The following is a 20,387-nucleotide window of genomic DNA, read 5'->3' on the forward strand; positions in this document are numbered from 1 at the left end:
AGGGAGTGGCAGGACATATTTAAAGTGATGAAGGGGAAAAACCTACAACCATGATTACTCTACCCAGCAAGGATCTCATTCAGATTTGATAGAGAAATTAAAACCTTTACAGATAAGCAAAAGCTGAGAGAATTCAGCACTACCAAACCAGCTGTACAACAAATGCTAAAGGAACTTCTCTAGGCAGGAAACAAAAGAGAAGGAAAAGACCTACAATAACAAACCCAAAACAATTAAGAAAATGGGAATAGGAACATACATATCGATAATTACCTAGATGCAGCAAAAGCAGTTTTAAGAGGGAAGTTTATAGCAATACAATCCTACATTAAGAAACAATAAACATCTCAAATAAACAACCTAACCTCACACCTAAAGGAATTAGAGAAAGAAGAACAGAAAAACCCCAAAGTTAGCAGAAGGAAAGAAATCATAAAGATCAATGGATCATAAGAGATTAATACAAGCAACTATATGCCAAGAAAATGTACAACTCGGAAGAAATGGACAAATTCTTAGAAATGCTCAACGCTCCGAGACTGAAACAGGAAGAAATACAAAATATGAACAGACCAATCACAAGCACTGAAAGTGAAAATGTGATTAAAAATCTTCCAACAAACAAAAGATACCTAAGGAGACAAAAGACCTGTATGCAGAAAATTATAAGACACTGATGAAAGAAATTAAAGATGAGAGAAACAGGTGGAGAGATATACCATGTTCTCAGATTGGAAGAATCAACATTGTGAAAATGACTATATTACGCAAAGCAATCTGAAGATTCAGTGCAATCCCTATCAAACTGCCACTAGCATTTTTCACGTAACTAGAACAAAAAATTTCACAATTTGTATGGAAACACAAAAGACCCCAAATAGGCAAAGCAATATTGAGAAAGAAAAGCAGAGCTGAAGGAATCAGGCTCCATGGACTTCAGACTATACTACAAAGCTACAGTAATCAAGACACTATGGTACTGGCACAAAAGCAGAAATATAGATCAATGGAACAGGATAGAAAGCCCAGAGATAAACCCACACACATATGTTCACCTTATCTTTGATAAAGGAGGCAAGAATATACAGTGGGGAAAAGACAGCCTCTTCAATAAGTGGTGCTGGGAAAACTGGACAGCTACATGTAAAAGAATAAAATTAGAACACTCCCTAAAACCACACACAAAAATCAACTCCAAATGGATTAAAGAGCAAAACGTAAGGCCAGACACTATCAAACTCTTGGAGGAAAACATAGGCAGAACACTCTATGACATAAATCATAGCAAGATCCTTTTCGACCCACCTCCTAGAGAAATGAAAATAAAAACAAAAATAAACAAATGGGCCCTAATGAAAATTCAAAGCTTTTGCTCAGCAAAGGAAACCATAAACATGATGAAAAGACAACCATCAGAATGGGAGAAAATATTTGCAAATGAAGCAGCTGATAAAGGATTAATCTCCAAAATTTACAAGCAGCTCATGCAGCTCAATATTAAAAAAACAAACAACCCAATCCAAAAATGGGCAGAAGACCTAAATAGACATTTCTCCAAAGAACATACAGATTGCCAACAAACACATGAAAGGATGCTCAACATCATTAATCATTAGAGAAACGCAAATCAAAACTACAATGAGATATCATCTCACACCGGTCAGAATGGCCATCATCAAGAATTCTCAAAACAATAAATGTTGGAGAGGGTGTGGAGAAAAGGGAACCCTCTTGCACTCTTGGTGGGAATGTAAACTGACACAGCCACTATGGAGAACAGTATGGAGGTTCCTTAAAAAACTACAAATAGAACTACCATATGACCCAGCAATCCCACTACTGGGCATATACTCTGAGAAAACTATAATTCAAAAAGATTCTTGTACCACCATGTTCACTGCAGCTCTATTTACAATAGCCAGGACACGGAAGCAAGCTAAGTGTTCATCAACAGATGAATGGATAAAGGTGTGACACATATATACAATGGAATATTACTCAGCCATAAAAGGAAACGAAATTGAGTTATTTGTAGTGAGGTGGATGGATCTCGAGTCTGTCGTACAGAGTGAAGTCAGAAAGAGAAAAACAAATACCGTATACTAACACATATATATGGAATCTAAAACAAACAAACAGAAAATCGTCATGAAGAACCTAGGGGCAAGATGGGAATAAAGACGCAGACCTACTAGAGAATGAACTTGAGGATACAGGGTTGGGTAAGGGTAAGCTGGCACAAAGTGAGAGAGTGGCATTGACATCTATACACTACCAAATGTAAAACAGATAGCTAGTGGGAAGCAGCCGCATAGCACAGGGAGATCAGCTCAGTGCTCTGTGGCCGCCTGGGGGGTGTGATGGGGAGGGTGGGATGGAGGGAGACACAGGAAGGGGGAGATGTCGGGATATGTGTGTGTGTATAGCTGATTCACTTTGTTGTAAGGCAGAAACTAACACACCATTGTAGAGCAATTATACTTCAATAAAGATGTTAAACAAAATCACAATAAATACGGTCTTAAAGGTCATCTTAATATAAGGTTTCAAGTCATGCTTATAAAATGTGATTGGGCTGGATAAATGAGGGGAAAAAATCCAAATATGAATGCTAAAAGAGTTTTTATGAGATTAAACAGATAAAAGAAGTAAACAGGACAATTGTGGTTGACACGTATACACTGATGTGTATAAAACTGATGACTAATAAGAACCTGCTGTAAAAAAATAAAATAAAATTCAAAAAAAAAAAAAAAGTAAAGAATTACCATACGATCCAGCAATTCCACTTCAAGGTAAATACACAAAGAATTGAAAGCAGAGACTGGAACAGATATTTGTATACCAACGTTCACAACAGTACTACCCACAACAGTCAGAAGATTGATACAACCCCAATGTCCATTAATAGCTGAATGGATAAACGAAATGCTATATATACATAATGGAATATTATTTAACCTTGAAAAGAAAGGAAATTCTGAAACATGCTACAAAATGGATGAACCTTGAAGGTGTTACACTCAATGAAATAAGCCAGTCACAAAAGTACAAATATTGTACGATTCCACTTATATAGGTATCTAGGGAAGTAAAATTCATAGACAGAACGTAAAATGGTAATTGGCAGGGGCTGGGGGGAGGAGTGGCAGAAATGGAGAACTACTGTTTAATGGGTAAAGAGTTTCAGTTTAGGGAGATGAAGAAGCTCTGGGGACGGATGGTAGTGATGGTTGCAAAACCATGTGAATGTACTTAATGTCACTGAACTGTATACTCAAAATGATTAAACTGATAAATTTTATACATATATTTTACCAAAATTTTTAAAAAAGGAAATCTTATGTGGAAACTGATCTGAATAGTGTCTGGGTTCCACAAAGCTTCCCTTAGGAGTGAAGAAGGGAATAGTACTAACAGACTAACTCCAGGATTCTACTACTATTTCAATTAAAGCAACAGCATGTTTAAAACTATCAACTCTCATTTAGTAAATAAGACTTCAAGGGTGGAATGAGCTCAGTGTCACAGAACAGGTCTATAGAAAAGCTGTACTCCAGGTCTCATTAGTTGTTTTCAGTTACTAAGACTTTCTACAATATAAAGCTGTATGCCTGGAGTACTTCAGCACTACTCTAATGATATAATAAAACAAACATGAAGATGAGATCTAAAGACTATCAAAGGCATACTAGAAAGAAATGGGAAGCAGTCAGATGAATATAAAATGACACCAATACCCAAAATATTAGGGAATATAAATATTAAGAAATAATTTTGTTTTCAAGATCATAGCAGAGAAATGAGAGGTAATAACACCACAGATTCTACTGTGTATTAAAAGGATAAGGGAATATTATGCATAACTTCACATCAATAAATATGACAACGGAAATGAAGCAAATTTCTTGAAAGGTATGGACTACCAAAAGCTCACTCAAGAAGAAACTGAAAACCTGAACTGCTCTATATCTGTTAAAGAAAGAAACTGAAGTTGTAGACTTAAAAACTCCAGGGCCAGATAATTTCTCTGGTGAATTCTACCAAACACTTAAAGAAGAAATAATACTGATTCTACACAAATTCTTCCAAACAACTAAAAAGGAGAGAACATTTTCCAACTCACTCTGTGAGGCCAGCATTTGTTAAAACACACACACACACGAAAAAAAACAAAGATAAAACAAAAAACCCAAAAACATTAAAAGAAACTAAAAACCAGTATCTTTCATAAACATAGGTACAAAAATTCTTAACAAAAATTTTAACAAATCAAATCTAATAATATATAAAAAATATACCACATCATGACCATATGGTTCTTACCCTGGGAATGCAAACTTGATTTAACATCAAACAAAGCCATCAATCTACTTAGCCATATTAACAGACTCAAACCAGAAAAACCATATGATCATCTCAACAGGAGAAAAGAAAAAAGCATTTGACAAATTCTAACATCCATGCCTGATTAAAAACTCCCAACAACCTGAAGAAAGAAACTTCTTCAGTCTTATGAAGGGCCTCTAAAAAAACCTTACAGATAACATCATACGTGATGACAAAAGACTGCATGCTCCCCCCCCCCCAAGATCAGGAACAAGATAAAAATGTCTGTTTTCACCATTTCTATTCAATACTAGACTGGAAGTTCTAGTTAGTGCAGTAAGATAGTAGGGTATTAGCATAAAGATAAATAAATAGATCAATGGTCCAAAATAGAGTCCAGAAATAAACTTCCAGATATATGTCAATTGACTTTTTTTTTTTTTGGCTGCATTGGGTCTTCGTTGCGGTGCGTGGGTTTCTCATTGCAGTGGCTTCTCTTGTTGCAGAGCACGGGCTCTAGGCACGCGGGCTTCAGTAGTTGCAGCACTTGGGCTCAGTAATTGTGGCTCGCGGGCTCTAGAGCGCGGGCTCTAGAGCACAGGCTCAGTAGTTGTGGCACACGGGCTTAGTTGCTCCGCGGCATGTGGGATCTTCCCGGACCAGGGCTCGAACCCGTGTCCCCTGCATTGGCAGGCGGATTCTTACCCACTGCACCACCAGGGAAGCCCCTCAATTGACTTTTTAAGAGAGAAAAGCAATGCAGTGGAGGAAAGGATAATCAAAGTGGTGGGACAACTGATACACAGATTTAAAAATAAAAGTAACTACAATACATACTTCACACCGTATTAAAAAATTAACTGAAACTGGGTCATAGGTCTAACTATGACTATAGAACATCAACAAAGCAGGAGAAAATCTTTGTGACGTTAGGTTAGGCAAAATTCTTATAGAAAGAAAATCCATACACAGAACAAATTTTGATGAGCTCCAATGTATCAATTAAGAACTTCTGGGGTTTCCCTGGTGGTGCAGTGGTTGAGAGTCCGCCTGCCGATGCAGGGGACACGGGTTCGTGTCCTAGTCCGGGAGGATTCCCACATGCCGCAGAGCGGCTGGGCCCGTGAGCCATGGCCGCTGAGCCTGCGCGTCCGGAGCCTGAGCTCCGCAACGGGGAGAGGCCACAACAGCGAGAGGCCTCCGTACCGCAAAAAAAAAAAAAAAAAAAAAAAAAAAGAAAAAGAACTTCTGCAGTTTAAAAGAACTTGTAAAGAGAATGAAAAGACAAGAAATCATCTAACTAAGAGGAAATATTTTAAAATCACATATCTGATTTGTATTTAAAATACATAAGGAACTGTTGAAACTCAACTAAGAAAACATACAACCCTATAAAAACATACACAACATCTGAAAAGACACTTCAACCAAAAAGTTACACAAATGGCAAATAAGCACATGATTAAGATGCTTAATGCAAATTAAATCCATAACAAACTACCAGTACACATCTACTAGAATGGCTAAAATAAAAAGGCTGACCATACTAAGTGTTGGTGAGAATGTTAAGCAACTGATTTCATATACTGTCGCTGAGAATGTAAAATGGTACAATAGAAAATACTGAAGCAGTTCCTTAAAAAGTTAACCATACACCTACACTATGATTCAGTCGTTCCATTCCCAGGCATCTACACAAGAGAAATGAAAGCATATGCCCATACAAAGAAACTTGTGCATGAATATGATAAGTAGTCTTATTTGAAATAGCCCCAAAATGGTAACAGCGCTAGTGTTCATCAACAGGTAAATGGACAAACAAACTGTGGTATAGCCATAAAATGAATATAATTCAGTGATAAAAATGAATGAACTACTGAAATATACAATATGGAAGAATCTCAAAATAATTATGCTAAGAGAAAGGACAGAGAAAAAAAGACATTGTATGATTCTATTTACATAAAATTCAAGAAAATGCAAACTAATCAGTAATGTCAGGAAGCAAATTGGTAGTTGTCTGAGAGAAAGAGGGCAAAGTTAGGAAGGGAGAAGCAAGGAAGGAATTAAAGTTTTGAGGTTGATGGATATATTCATTATCTTGATTGTGATGATGGCTTCACCAATGTATACATATGTCAAAGTTGACCAAACTCTACACTTTAATAAATATGTGCAGTTACTTTAAGTCAGGTATACCTAACAAACCTGTTTAAAATAAAACTGTAGCAGATGGCTTGGAAAATTCTGGCCAAAAACTGTTATGACGTTAACCAAACAGAATGACTGCCTTTTGATACAGTGTGATGACTACAGAAATACAACATTCTGATTATTAACATTTTATAAAATCTGTCAAAAGAAAAGTCTTAGGATAAGAATTCATGCTAATGTATAGACTATAATAATTAATGAGTACCCAGGCAAAGAATATTGTTAACTGATAAAAAGCCTGAATTACATTTCCTCAAAACTTCTGAAGGCCATTAGAACTTTCCAAAGTTAAGTATGGACGGCATATATTTACTTTGCCAAAGTTTTAGTTACAATATAAACTTTATATCAAATCAGTCTTTTTAAATTAATTGCGTAGAATCCTTTGGGAAAGAAAAAGAAGTGGAAATTAGTAGCCTTAAAAAAATATTTTGAGAAATCATTCCCCTAAAAATTACTCTGTTGAGATTGTCTTAAAATAAGAATATGAAACATATAAATTAAATACCAACCTACTAAAAGTTGTATTTGAATGTTTGATCACAGAACATCTGGGAGTTATTTTATGATTGTACAAATTCTCATCCTTTCTGCTCTTATTCTCAAGTACTGAGTACTTACTATGCATAAGGCAATGTGCTATATGCTACTGATACCAGTAAAACAAAGGCTACATAATCGTATTTGATATATTTCAAGTAATTTACATCATAGGAGAGAATTTTATCTTCAAAAGTGATACTTGCAGAAACAGAACAATACTACTATACTTCTGTAATACCTACTGTAATTATATTTTATTAAGAACCTTAGTTTTATTTACTCAGAAAAATCTGCAGCCAAAACAGGATACATTCAACTCCCTTTAAAACTGCATTGTCTTAATAACAAAACAGAAACAATTTTTATGATTGCAATATTTAACTTGTTAAAAAAAGAATAATTTGAGGGAACAGTAATTTAATTCCATTAGAAACAAAGTCCAGTCCAAAACTAAAATGCAAACACTTTGTTTTTCTTGTTAAAGAATGCAATTTCTAATTTCAGTTGAATGATATTTTGTACCTTATTGATGTTTGGCTCCTCCATCATAGAATTTTTGATGGTTTCACAGCTGTCCTCTAATGACTTCATCAAGAAAGAATAACCACATGACAAAGAGTAAGGATGAGATGTAACATGCAAAATACTGGGGATATTTTTTTAAATTTTATTTTTAACTAAATTTACTAAAAAACAACACTGGACTGAGTTATTATTTTTTTAATTTCATATATTTTAAAAGAAGCATGTGTGGGGATGCATGATTGGGGTTGGGGAAAACTTAATCTGTCGGAACTCCTTAACTATCACTATATATTTTATACTATTTCTTAAGAAATTTTTACCCACTTAACTCACTTGAAACGTTGACATTAAAGCAAGATTGAGCCCAAAGTACTTTATACTACAAATTTCAGGGCTACTAGTGCCAGAGTACTATCAACTGAAAATTAAAGTCAAATTGTTCTCTTACACACTATTAAGTCTTGTCTCCATTATGATACCTCATTCCTCAAGGAAGACCTCTTGATTAGAAAATTTTTGATTCCTAGGTTTCTAATTCTCTCCTTCTCTTGATTTAGCCAGAAACAGTCAATAAAATGCTTGGAGACACATATCATTTTTAAAAGGGGATATTAGCACTTGTTAAAGAAAGAGATGGTTCAAGATCTTTAGTTCTCAGAAAATGGAAAAAAAAAAAACAGAAAAAGGAACTGGGGATAAAAATGACAGCTGCCAAGCATTTTTTTTGTTGTTGGTTATGATTCAGATATAGTCTATTTGCAGCTATCTATACTTTACTTCCAAATAAGCACAAACAGGAAAGAACTTCTATTTTAAAAATGCATGTGCCAGCAAACTACATTATATACGAAAAGAAAAGAACTGAGGATACACCAGGATTTTAATGTCAGATGAAGAAAATTTCATTTCCGAACATGTAAAGGAATAAATAAAACAGCACTCTCAAAATACTCTCCAACATCTCCCACTGAAAATTCAAGGCCTGTCACACATCTATTAATATCTCCTAACCATCTGAAAAGTCAGTGACTTGGGCTCAACTATTTAAGTATAATCATCATTTTATAAAGCAGAGAGATGGAAGGTAATTTTGTTAATACCACAAAAAGGCTAGTCAACTTTCCAGTAAAGATTAAATAACTTTGTACCAACTCTATAAAGTTAATATTTTATTTAATTCCATCTAATCTATGTTTTACTATATAAAATTTTTCTTTTCATATTTCCTTTATCAAAATGTCACCATCATCATCAAGAATAAAACAACAAAGTAGTAACAATCAATTTCTAATAACTACCATTAATCATGCCAGGTTTTAAATAAGTTAAATTCTGCTAATCAAAGTACTGTAAGGTATATCATATTCATTTTGGAGACTAAAAAAAACTAAAATCGGAGAAAATATTTAGCTTAATGATAGCTATAAAACATTCAGTGCAACATTCATATTCATGCTTCTGATTAAAATAATTACAATAGAAAAATAACTAAAATTTTCTTAAGATATCATGAAACTCCTAAGAAAACTAAGAATAAAACAGCAGAGGAATTTAACAGGAATAGTTGTACTCATTTATCCATTATCCCTCCATATGCATTCTGGCTTGGTTATGCTCCTCTATTTCCTTAATGACTCTATTTCCTGATTCAACTAGACAATCCAGTGGTAAACTAGTTTTCTGTTTTGTTTGTTTTGAGAATGATTTCATTTCCCAAATGCACTAAATATATCAGCAGTGGAGAAATGTTTTTATCTTCATAACTATATTAATCAAATATGGCAACGGTTTTTAAAAAATGATTTTGTACTTGAAATTACTATGCCATATTTGCATGTTCATATTACACGGTACATCAAAGAAATCAAAGAAGTAATAACAAGCAGAGTAAACATGCTATTTACACAGAATGCAGCAGTGCTTCATATACCATTATCAGGATGCTTTAACTTGTAATAAATTATTTTAGGCAAAGGTATATTTAAAATAAGAAACATTACCTCAGCAGTAAACATATTATAGTTACTCTGACACTCTTATCTAGCACATTCATTTTTTTTAGCACATTCATTTTTAATTTTATTTATCAAAAAAATTTCTTAAACTGTTTTAAAGGGAATTCATACACTAAATATTTAAGATATATCTGACATAAGGTTAAAAAGAAATACATTAATTTGTATTATATCTAATTGTATCTATTGTTTGCCTACATTTCAATGTTATATACTAAGGTACACATGTCAGAAGTCTTCTAAGTTATTAGCAAGAACACTATATATTTTGTTTCCTGACTTGGCTATTCAAATATATTTACACAATCAGGCAAATAGTAAATAACAACACATGCAGTTGCCTCTTACAAATTAGTTCTTAAACTGAGAGACAATGAGATATATGTAATTTTCCTTTTTCAATAAGGTTAGATGCCATCTTGCTTTTTGCTAACTTGTCTATTAAGAAGCCGTTCTATTTCCTTATTTTTCCAACTGAAATATCTTCCTTTTCTCCTCCCACTTCAACAACTGCAAAGCTTGCTTTTAGATTAGTTCAGTGCTTCTCAAAGTGTGATCCACAAACCAGCCGCCAGTCTTGAACTCTTTGTTACTGATCCATGAGAAGATAAGGAATTAACTGCATCACTAAGTCCACTGTTTAATTTATCCAAAACTTTTTAATAGCAAAACTATTTCAAAGAAAGAGGCAATATGTTAATTTATATTCCAGTACAGGTTCCCCGTATCATCAAACTGGACTTACTAGTAGCACTGAACTAAATGAGAAAAATAATCTTTACGATAATAACATCAAGGTATAATCAACCAACTACAGTATAATTATAAATTAATTTCAGTCTGCAAAATTTTACTAAGAAGTATAATCAATACAAAAAAAGGAAAATGTACATATTAGAAATGTTTGCAGTATACAAACATAGTTTCAATGAAACTTATAAGATAAACTTTATCACATGAAAATGATGGGAAATTTCCACTTTGCCTCTTAAAATGGTAATCATGACAACTCAAAACCAGGAAACAAGACAAAAAATCTTAAGTCAAACAGTATCTTTTTGGGAAATAAAAGTCCCAAATACATCTGAATTAGTTACTTTAAATTAAATTGGTTAGGAAAATACTGACCCTCTCTTTTTCTATGTATTAACTACATAATACATGTTTATGACATAAACAATGAGTTTTTTAAAAGTCTGTAAAATGCAACTTATTCTTTATAGTTAAAAATACAAAAGACTTTAATAATAAAATAGCAAACAAGTTTTAATTTATACAGACCTCATTTAGACACCTTTTCTTTGTGAATATATTTCTGATAAAGGTTTCTTGAATTTCTTCCTGCTTCACCAAGTACTGCCAAAGTCTCTTCACAGACAGTGACAGATGGTGTTTAGATCTACAGAGAGACAATATGTTTCATCATACACTTCAGAGATTTCTGGTTAATCTGACTATATTTCCTTGGTGCTATATGAATGTTTATAATACTAAATTAACTAGAATCAGACCACATCATCTAGGGTAGCAATCAGCAAACTTTTTCTTAAGAGATAGTAAATATTTCAGGCTTTGTGGGCTATATGGTCTCTCCCCCAACTACTTAACTTCACCGCTGAAGTGGGAAAGCAACCATAGGTAATACTAAAATGAAAGGGTGTGGCTGTAATCCACAAAACTTTATTTACAATGCAGAAGGAGAGTGGATTTGGCCCCGCAGGCTGCAGTTTGATGACCTTTAACCTAAGAACATAAGATCTAACAAAAGAGGTATGCTTCCTACAAAAGATCTAGAAGCAAAACTACTCAAAGTGTTGTTTGTGAACACATACTGGACCATGAACTCTGTTACTGATGTGCAGTGAGGTAAGAGCCCATGAAAGAATGTAAATCAACTATGTCACTAAGCCACTAAGTACACTGTTTAGTTCAGTTAACATTTTTTTGTAGTAAGACTTTCCTAACGAAGCAAGCAATGAATTGATTTACCTCTTGGTGCAAATGCTTTATCTCCTCATGTACAGTAAAACAGTTTGCTAACTAGCTATTCCAAATAGCTCTGCTCCAACGTAGGTGTCAGAAAACACTGGCCCATGGCTCAAATCCAGCCTACCTTTCATATTCAAAAATAAAGTTTATTGACATTACTATATTTAGAATAGATAAGCAACAAGGACCTACTGTATAGCACAGGGAACTTGTCTCAATACAATGTAATAGCCTAAATGGGAAAAGCATTCAAAAAAGAATGGATACTTACATGGGTATAACTGAATCACTTTCCTGTACACCTGTAACTAACACATCACTGTTAATCAACTACACTCCAATATAAAATAAATATAAAAAAAAAGTTTATTGGATCATAGCCATGCCCATTCATTTACTGTCTATGGTTGCTTTTACTCTACAATAGCAGAGTTGAATAGCTGCAAAAAGGATTGTAGGGCCAGTAAAGGCTAAAATATTTACTATATGAACCTTTGCAAGAAATGTTTGCTAACATCCGGACTACAATATGCATCACACAAAGACACAGATATGAGCCTAAAACAGCAAATTAAATATTGAAGTACTAAAATATTTTTTCTTTAAATACCACCTGATGACATCCTGATTTAATAAAACTCATATTAGAACAGTATTCATATGAAACCCTACTTGAAAGGAGTGTTTGTAGGTTCCAGCAAAGCTTTGTGGCGGAGAATTGCAGGACCTGCAGACACACTCTCTTCAGAGGTATGACTTGCAATATAGTTTTGAGGTGGCCCCCCATGGATTTCAAGTCGTCGGAGAAGAACTTGTTCCCAACATTGAAGAGTTTTTAGAACGGCATGACAAAGTGGTGAACTAACTGGAAGCTCTATAAAGAGAAAATAAAATTGACCCACATTTATCTTCTGCAGTAAAATGCTATATTCAATGTAGAGAATAAGATATAAACACACATTTTGGCAGAGGCGATGTGAAAGAGAGGTGGGCACAGAAATCCAGAGGATTGAAAAGAATGTCATAAATCTGTATAGCATTTCAACATAATTAGTGGCCTAGGACAACAGAATAAAAGGGCAATCTAGGTCAAAATTACATCATACCTTTACTACTAGAACTTGGAATAACATTTGTGACTTGTGATTTAAGTAACTGCCATAGTGGTTAAGAATCCGCCTACCAATGCAGGGGACATGGGTTTGAGCCTCGGTCCAGGAAGATCCCACATGCTGTGGAGCAACTAAGCCCGTGTGCCGCAACTACTGAGCCTGCGCTCTAGAGCCTGTGAGCCCCAACTGCTGAGGCCCGTGCGCCTGGAGCCCATGCTCTGCAACAGGAGAAGCCACTGCAGTGAGAGGCCCGCTCACTGCAACGAAGAGTAGCCCCCCGCTTACCGCAACTAGAGAAAGGCGGGCACAGCAGCAAGGACCCAACACAGCCAAAAATAAATAAAATAAATAAATAAATAATTGCTATAGCAATCACTGCTTTTGACTTTAACTTCGCACAAAAAATGGACCTGAATATTATAAAAATATGTTTGGGAGGAAAATTAATTGCTTTAAGCCTTTGTATCAGCCCAATTTATGTACAGCACATAGCTAGACTTCTTTTGAAAAGTAAAATAATATACAAGGTAAAAAAAGTGAAATAATACTTATTACAAAAGTCAGCACTTTCCAGTTCTACACTTCCATACTCCTGAATCCTGATCCCCCTTTCAACTTTTAGCTATTTCTGCTGTTTACCTTCAAAAATCTAAATAATATGCTTATGATTTTTTTCTAATTTAGAAATGATCTACTGATTTACTACTATGAAATACGAGAATAAACTTCCCCTCTCTCCATCATTCCAATACAGTCCATAATAATTTTTGGTTAGATTGATAATTTAGTGTCTACTTTGTTTTATATATATGTTAATAGAGATCACAGCTGAACTACTTGGTATACTATCATGCCCCTTTCTTTCCTGTACAACCTTTTTCTCCCTCAGAGTTAATAATTACTAAATTTTTGCTTTTGTTTAGTTTCCTACGTGTCTACAACTATTAAATCTTCAACACCTTGGCTAGACCTATAAACAGTCTCAATACAGTCAATCACATCAGCTTCAGATTCCCTGCTTTCTTGGACCCTGTCCTCCTAAAAGCACCTAACAATATGATAGACCCATAGGAACTTACTAAACGTTTACTCCACTACTTGAAAAAAATACAAAATAAGTCCATCAAAAGCAATGGCAATATAAGTTTATGTTAAGCTATTTATTACCTGCAAGATCATGACCTGCAAAGGGATAGAAAGTCTTCAAATTGCTGAGCACCAACTGCACCATTGCCAAACGCATCAATGACCAACTAAAAATAAAGCAACAGTAGATCTGTTAAAAATTTACTTAGGGATTGAGAAGACTACACACTCTTTATCCAACAATTCACTACCAGGAATCTACCCTGAAGATATACCTCCACAAAAACAAGACAATACATGCATGTAGTTACTCATGTCAGCATTATCTACAACAGCAGAATAGTAGAAATTACCCATCAGAGTAATTGTAATGGTTGAATAACTAGCTCTGAATCATCGAATGTTTTAGGGTAGCCAAAAGGATGTTTAAATGTTAATATGGAGTGAACCCCAGCATGTATTAATAAATAAAAAGCAAGTTATAAACATTATCTATAGTATGCTACCTGCTACCTTCTGTGTAAGAAAGCAGCGGAAATAAATTTTACACACACACAGAGACACACACACACCCGTATTTTTGAAAACAGAAGGATAAACCAGAAACTAATAAAAATAAGTATCTGTAGAGGGTATAGAGGAGGACTCAAGTGGAAGGGATACGAGACTTCAGATTTTATATTTTTATACAGATTTCCTTTTTTTAATTAAAAAAAGATACTTTGGCATTTTTTTTCAAGCAAAAAATTTATTTCTTAGAGTACTGATTTTTTACTACTCTAAATTGTGGTAAAATACACATGACATCTTAACTACCTTTAAGTGTACAGTTCAGTGACATTAAGTACATTCATATTGTGCAGCCACTACCACCATCCATTTCCAGAATTCTTTTCGTCTTGAAAAACTGAAACTCTATAACCATTTAACAATAACTCCCCATTTTCCCTGTCTCCTAGGCCCTGGCAACCAGCATTCTACTTTCTGTCTCTATGAATTTGACTATTCTAGGTATCTTACATAAGTGGAATTATACAAGCATTTGTCTTTTTGTGCCTGGTTTATCTTACCTAGCAAAATGTCCTCAAGATTCATCCATATTGTAGCATGTGTCAGAATTTCCATCCTTTTAAAGGCTGAATAATATTCTACCCTATGTATCTACCACATTCTTTATTGCATTTAATCTGCTGACAGACACCTGAGTTGCAATTATCCCTTGGCTATTATGAATAGTGCTATTATGAGCATGAGTGTACTACTACCAGTTCAACACCTGCTTTCAATTTCTTGTGGTATATATCCAGAAGGGAAACTGCTGGGTCATATGGTAATTCTACTTTTAATTTTTGAGGAACTGTCCTACTGTTTTCCACAGTGGTTGCACCAGTTCACATTCCTACCAACAGTGCACAAGGGTTTCAATCTCTCCACACCCTTGCCAACATTGTAATTTTCTTTTTTTGATAATAGCCAATCTAATGGGTGTGAGGGGAGCTCTCATTGTGGTTTTTATTTGCATTTCCTCAATAATCTGTGATAGTGAGAATCTTTTCATGTGCTTATTTTGAAAAATGTCTGTTCAACTTATTTGCCCATTTTTTAATTGAGTTATTTTGTTGTTGAGTTACACAGACTGACTTTTGAGCCATGTAAATATTCCATATATTCAAAAAAACAAAATCAGGTTAACACAGGAAACCAGCAAATAAAAATCTCATGTTGATACCAACACCAGACAAAGACATCACAATAAAGGAAAATTACAGGCCAATATCAGTGATGAACATAGACACAAAAATCCTCAACAAAATACTAGCAAATCAAATCCAACAACACATTAAAAGGATCATACACCATGAACAAGTGGGATTTATCCCAGGGATGCAAGGATACTTCAGTATACGCAAGGATACTTCAATATACGCAAATCAATCAATGTAATACACCACATTAACAAACTAAAAAATAAAAACCATATGATCATCTCAATAGACGCAGAAAAAGCTTTTGACAAAATTCAACACCCACTTATGATAAAAACTCTCCAGAAAAGTGGGTATAGATAACATACCTCAACATAATAAAGGCCATATATGACAAACCTACAGCTAACATCATACTCAATGGTGAAATGCTGAAAGCATTTCCTCTAACATCAGGAATAAGACAAGGATGTCCACTCTTGTCACTTTTATTCAACATAGTTTTGGAAGTCCTAGCTACAGCAATCAGAGAAGAAAAAGAAATAAAAGGAATCCAAATTGGAAAAGAAGAAGTAAAACTGTCACTATTTGCACATGACATGATACTACACACAGAGAATCCTAAAGATGTTAACAGAAAACTACTAGAGCTTGTCAATGAATTTGGTAAAGTTGCAGAATACAAAATTAATACACAGAAAGCACTTGCATTCCTATACACTAACAATGAAAGATCAGAAAGAGAAATTAAGGAAACAATCTCATTTACCATCTCATCAAAAGAATAGAATACCTAGGAATAAACCTACCTAAGGAGGCAAAAGACCTGTACTCAGAAAACTATAAGATACTGATGAAAGAAATCAAAGATGACACAAACAGATGGAGAGATATACCATGTTTTTGGATTGGAAGAATCAATATTGTCAAAATGACTACACTACCCAAAGTAATCTACAGAATCAGTGCAATCCCTATCAAATTACCAATAGCATTTTTCACAGAACTAGAACAGAAATTTTACAATTTGTATGGAAACACAAAAGACCTCCAATAGCCAAAGCAATCCTGAGAGAGAAAGATGGAGCTGGAGGAATCACACTCCCTGAGTTCAGACTATACTACAAAGCTACCGTAATCAAAAAAGTACTCTACTGGCACAAAGACAGACATACAGATCAATGGAACAGGATAGAAAGCCCAGAGATAAACCCACCCATCTATGGTCACCTAATCTACGATCAAGGAGGCAAGAATATACAATGGAGAAAAGACAGTCTCTTCAATAAATGGTGCTAAGAAAACTGGACAGCTATATGTAAAAGAATGAAATTAGAACATTCTCAAACACCATACACAAAAATAAACTCAAAATGGATTAAAGACCTAAATGTAAGACAGGATACTATAAAACTCTTAGAGGAAAACAAAGGCAGAACACTCTCTGATATAAATTGCAGCAAGATCTTTTTTGACTGATTGCCAAGAGTAGTGAAAATAAAACCAAAAATAAACAAATGGGACCTCATTAAACTTAAAAGCTTTTGCACAGCAAAGGAAACCGTAAACAAAACAAAAAGACAACCCTCAGAATGGAAGAAAATACTTGCAAACTAAGTGGCCAACAAGGGATTAATCTCTAAAATATCAAACAGCTCATGCAGCTCAATATCAAAAAAACAAACAACCCAATCAAAAACTGGGTGGAAAATCTAAATTGACATTTCTCCAAAGAAGACATACAGATGGCGAAAAAGCACATGAAAAGATGCTCGACACTGCTAATTATTAGAGAAATGCAAATCAAAACTACAAGGAGGAATCACTTCACACTGGTCAGAAGAGCCATCATCAAAATATCTACAAACAATAAATGCTGGAGAGGCTGGGGAGAAAAGGGAACCCTCGTACTCTGTTGGAGGGAATGTAGATTGGTAAATTGGTACAGTCACTATGGCAAACAGTATGAAGGTTCTTTAAAAAACTAAAAATAGAGCTACTATACCATGATCCAGCAATCCCACTCCTGGGCATATATATGGAGAAAACTATCATTTGAAAAGATACATGCACCCCAACGTTCATTGCAGCACTATTTACAATAGCCAGGACATGGAAGCAACCTAAATGTCCACTGACAGAGGAATGGATAAAGAAGATGTGGTACATATATACAATGGAATATTACTCAGCCACAAAAAAGAATGAAATAATGCCATTTGCACCGACATGGATGGACCTAGAGATTGTCATACTGAGTGAAGTAAGTCAGACAGAGAAAGACAAATATTATATGATATCGCTTATATGTGGAATCTAAAACAATAGTACAAATGGACTTATTTACAAAACAGAAATAAAGTCACAGATGTAGAAAACAAACTTATGGTTACCAAGGTAAAAAAGGATAAAGCGGGGGAGGGATAAATTGGGAGACTGAGATTGACATATATATACTACTATATATAAAACAGATAACTAATAAGAACCTACTGTATAGCACAGGGAACTCTACTCAATACTCTGTAATGACCTATATGGGAAAGAATCTAAAAGAGTGGATATATGTATATGTATAACTGATTCCCTTTGCTGTACAGCAGAAACTAACATAACACTGTAAATCCACTATACTCCAATAAAAATTAATTTTTAAAAAATCTCATAAAAACTTTTCTTTTCGAAAAAGAAGTACTTCATTTTCCCTAATATACTTACTTGTTTCTTTTGGAAAAGTTATATTTTTCTATCACACAATTAACATACCATGTCATAATAAAATATATACACCTTTCAGATATAAACAACATATCATACTATCACTTATACATGTAAGGATAATAATGTAGCATTGGAGCTTTGAGGGTATTTGAATATTTATGATTTTTATATGTGTTCCACATATGCCATTTTTAAGACAGAAATCACTGACATCTTTGAGTACTAGTGTACTGAAAAGATATTAGATCTTTTAGGCTAAAACAATGCAGTTTGTTTATTGTAGGGAGCAAAGGGCAAGGAATGATATGACAGCAAGATTTATGAGAGCTGAAAAAAAGTACAGATTGTCCATTCAAGGGTAATCAAAAATTAACTGTGGAATTATTGTTAAGGAAGGGAATTTAACAATTTCAGCTAAAGAGATCTCGGTTATAATATAATTCACCAAGCTATTAATTTCATGTATTATTTTCAAAATTACATAATGAATTTTTTAAAAGAAGCTTAAAATTAAATATTCCATACCTATATGAATTTGAATTAGAATGCTCTTGGAGATGGAAATCTGAAGCTAAAACATCTTCATCTTCGTCATCACTTTCCAGACTCTCCTCTGAATCATATTCTGCTCTACTTTGAGAAGCAGGTAGAAAAGGCTAAAATAAAAGAGTTACAGAATTTATCATCCAACTATCTGATTTAACACATTCAATTATACAGTCTAATATTAGCAATTTATCCCATTTTGGGGTACTTTGTTATAAGAAAACAAAGTAACCAGTACTTGGTTGCTTCTTTTTTGACATTCTATGCCTTCAACATCACTTTACACAATTCCCTTATTTATTCATCCAATCAACAAAAATTTATTAAGTATCCACTATGTGTGAAAAGTATACTCAATGTAAGAAATTTTAAGACATATATATAGTCACTGTCCTCACAGCTCTTATATTTTAGTGGGGGAAAAAAACAGGCAAATAATAGAAAACTAAATATAAATTGTATTTAGCTATGTTATAAAGAAGAAAATAGCATTGGGATCAAGAATATTAACAAGAGTTGAGATAAGCTGATCATGAAAGGCCTCTTTGAAAAGTGTCATTTAAGTGAGACCTAAAGGACAAGAAGCCATTTAACAAGACGGAAGAAAAGCATTTTAGGTAGTAGATATAGTATGTAAAAAGGCTTTAATAAGGTAAAAGAGTTTGGTATGGAAAAAAAAAAAGAAGTTTGGCTGAAGCCTACTAAAGCAAGAGGGTTGTGTTGGGAGAAAAGTTGAAGAGAACAGCAGATGACAGATCAGGTAGGGTTTTTGTACAACACAGTAAAGAGTGTAATGGAATGTCACTGATGAGTTTTAAGTAGAGGATAGGTATTGAGATTTATACTTTAGGAATGTTACTATGACCATAGCCTTATGAGAGAAAAGTCAAATGTCAAGAGAAGAAATGGAGACATCAGTAGCTAAGGCAAGAGTTGGCAGTCTGGATACAGGTGTGTGATGGAGATGGAGATAAATAACACATTCATGGTATATTTGGGGGAAAACACAGATTTACTGATCAATTTGGAGAGCAAGGGAAAGAGAAGGAAAAGACGGTTTCTGGGTTTCTGGCTTGAGCAACTATAAGGATGAAGATGCCGTTTACTAAAATGGGAGGACTTTGGTTGTGACATGGGAAGTACTAAAGAAAATAAATATCTGAAACCTAAATCTTGAAGAAGATCAAGATTCACAGGTCAGGCAGAAAAGGAAGAAGAAAGAAGACTATGAAGGAATAAATAGTAAGGTTAGGAAATAAACTAGAAGAGACTGGCATCAATACAACAAGAGAGAAAAGTAATTCAAAAAGGAGGAAATAGTCACATGGGTTGAATACTGCTAAGAAGTCAAATAAGATGATGACAAAGAAGTTTCCTATACTTGATAACATGGATACCACCTGAATCTCAACAACAGCAGGTTTAGTGGGGTGGTAGTGTCACAAGTCATACAATGGGTAAATATGAACGGGACCTATAGTAATAGAAAGATAATGTGTTTATAGTTTTGAAAAGTTGAAGGAGGATGGGAAGCAGAGAAATGGGATAATAGTTCAAAAAAGTTTTGGGATCAAAGCAGGATTTGGAATGGGAGACAGCAG

General features: G+C 34.3%; 1 protein-coding gene across 5 annotated transcripts in view; it reads right to left on the bottom strand.

The window, feature by feature from the left end:
* The window catches only part of DMXL1 (Dmx like 1), a 127,572-nt gene that overhangs the window by 34,996 nt on the left and 72,189 nt on the right, over positions 1–20,387 (bottom strand). For 2 of the 5 annotated variants that reach the window (XM_024743337.1, XM_024743338.1), the window contains exons 30-34: positions 18,766–18,896; positions 13,895–13,980; positions 12,288–12,489; positions 10,908–11,025; positions 7,609–7,671 (exon numbers count right to left, since the gene is read on the bottom strand). In XM_024743337.1, coding sequence (XP_024599105.1) covers positions 7,609–7,671; positions 10,908–11,025; positions 12,288–12,489; positions 13,895–13,980; positions 18,766–18,896 — 600 coding nt within the window. Of the gene's footprint in view, positions 1–7,608; positions 7,672–9,699; positions 10,298–10,907; positions 11,026–12,287; positions 12,490–13,894; positions 13,981–18,765; positions 18,897–20,387 lie in introns of those variants that run through there. The other 3 variants (XM_024743340.1, XM_024743339.1, XM_024743341.1) reach the window with 2 other exon arrangements.

The sequence above is a fragment of the Neophocaena asiaeorientalis genome, unplaced genomic scaffold, assembly GCF_003031525.2.
Source record: "Neophocaena asiaeorientalis asiaeorientalis breed wild unplaced genomic scaffold, Neophocaena_asiaeorientalis_V1.1 scaffold26, whole genome shotgun sequence".
Lineage (NCBI taxonomy): Eukaryota > Metazoa > Chordata > Mammalia > Artiodactyla > Phocoenidae > Neophocaena > Neophocaena asiaeorientalis.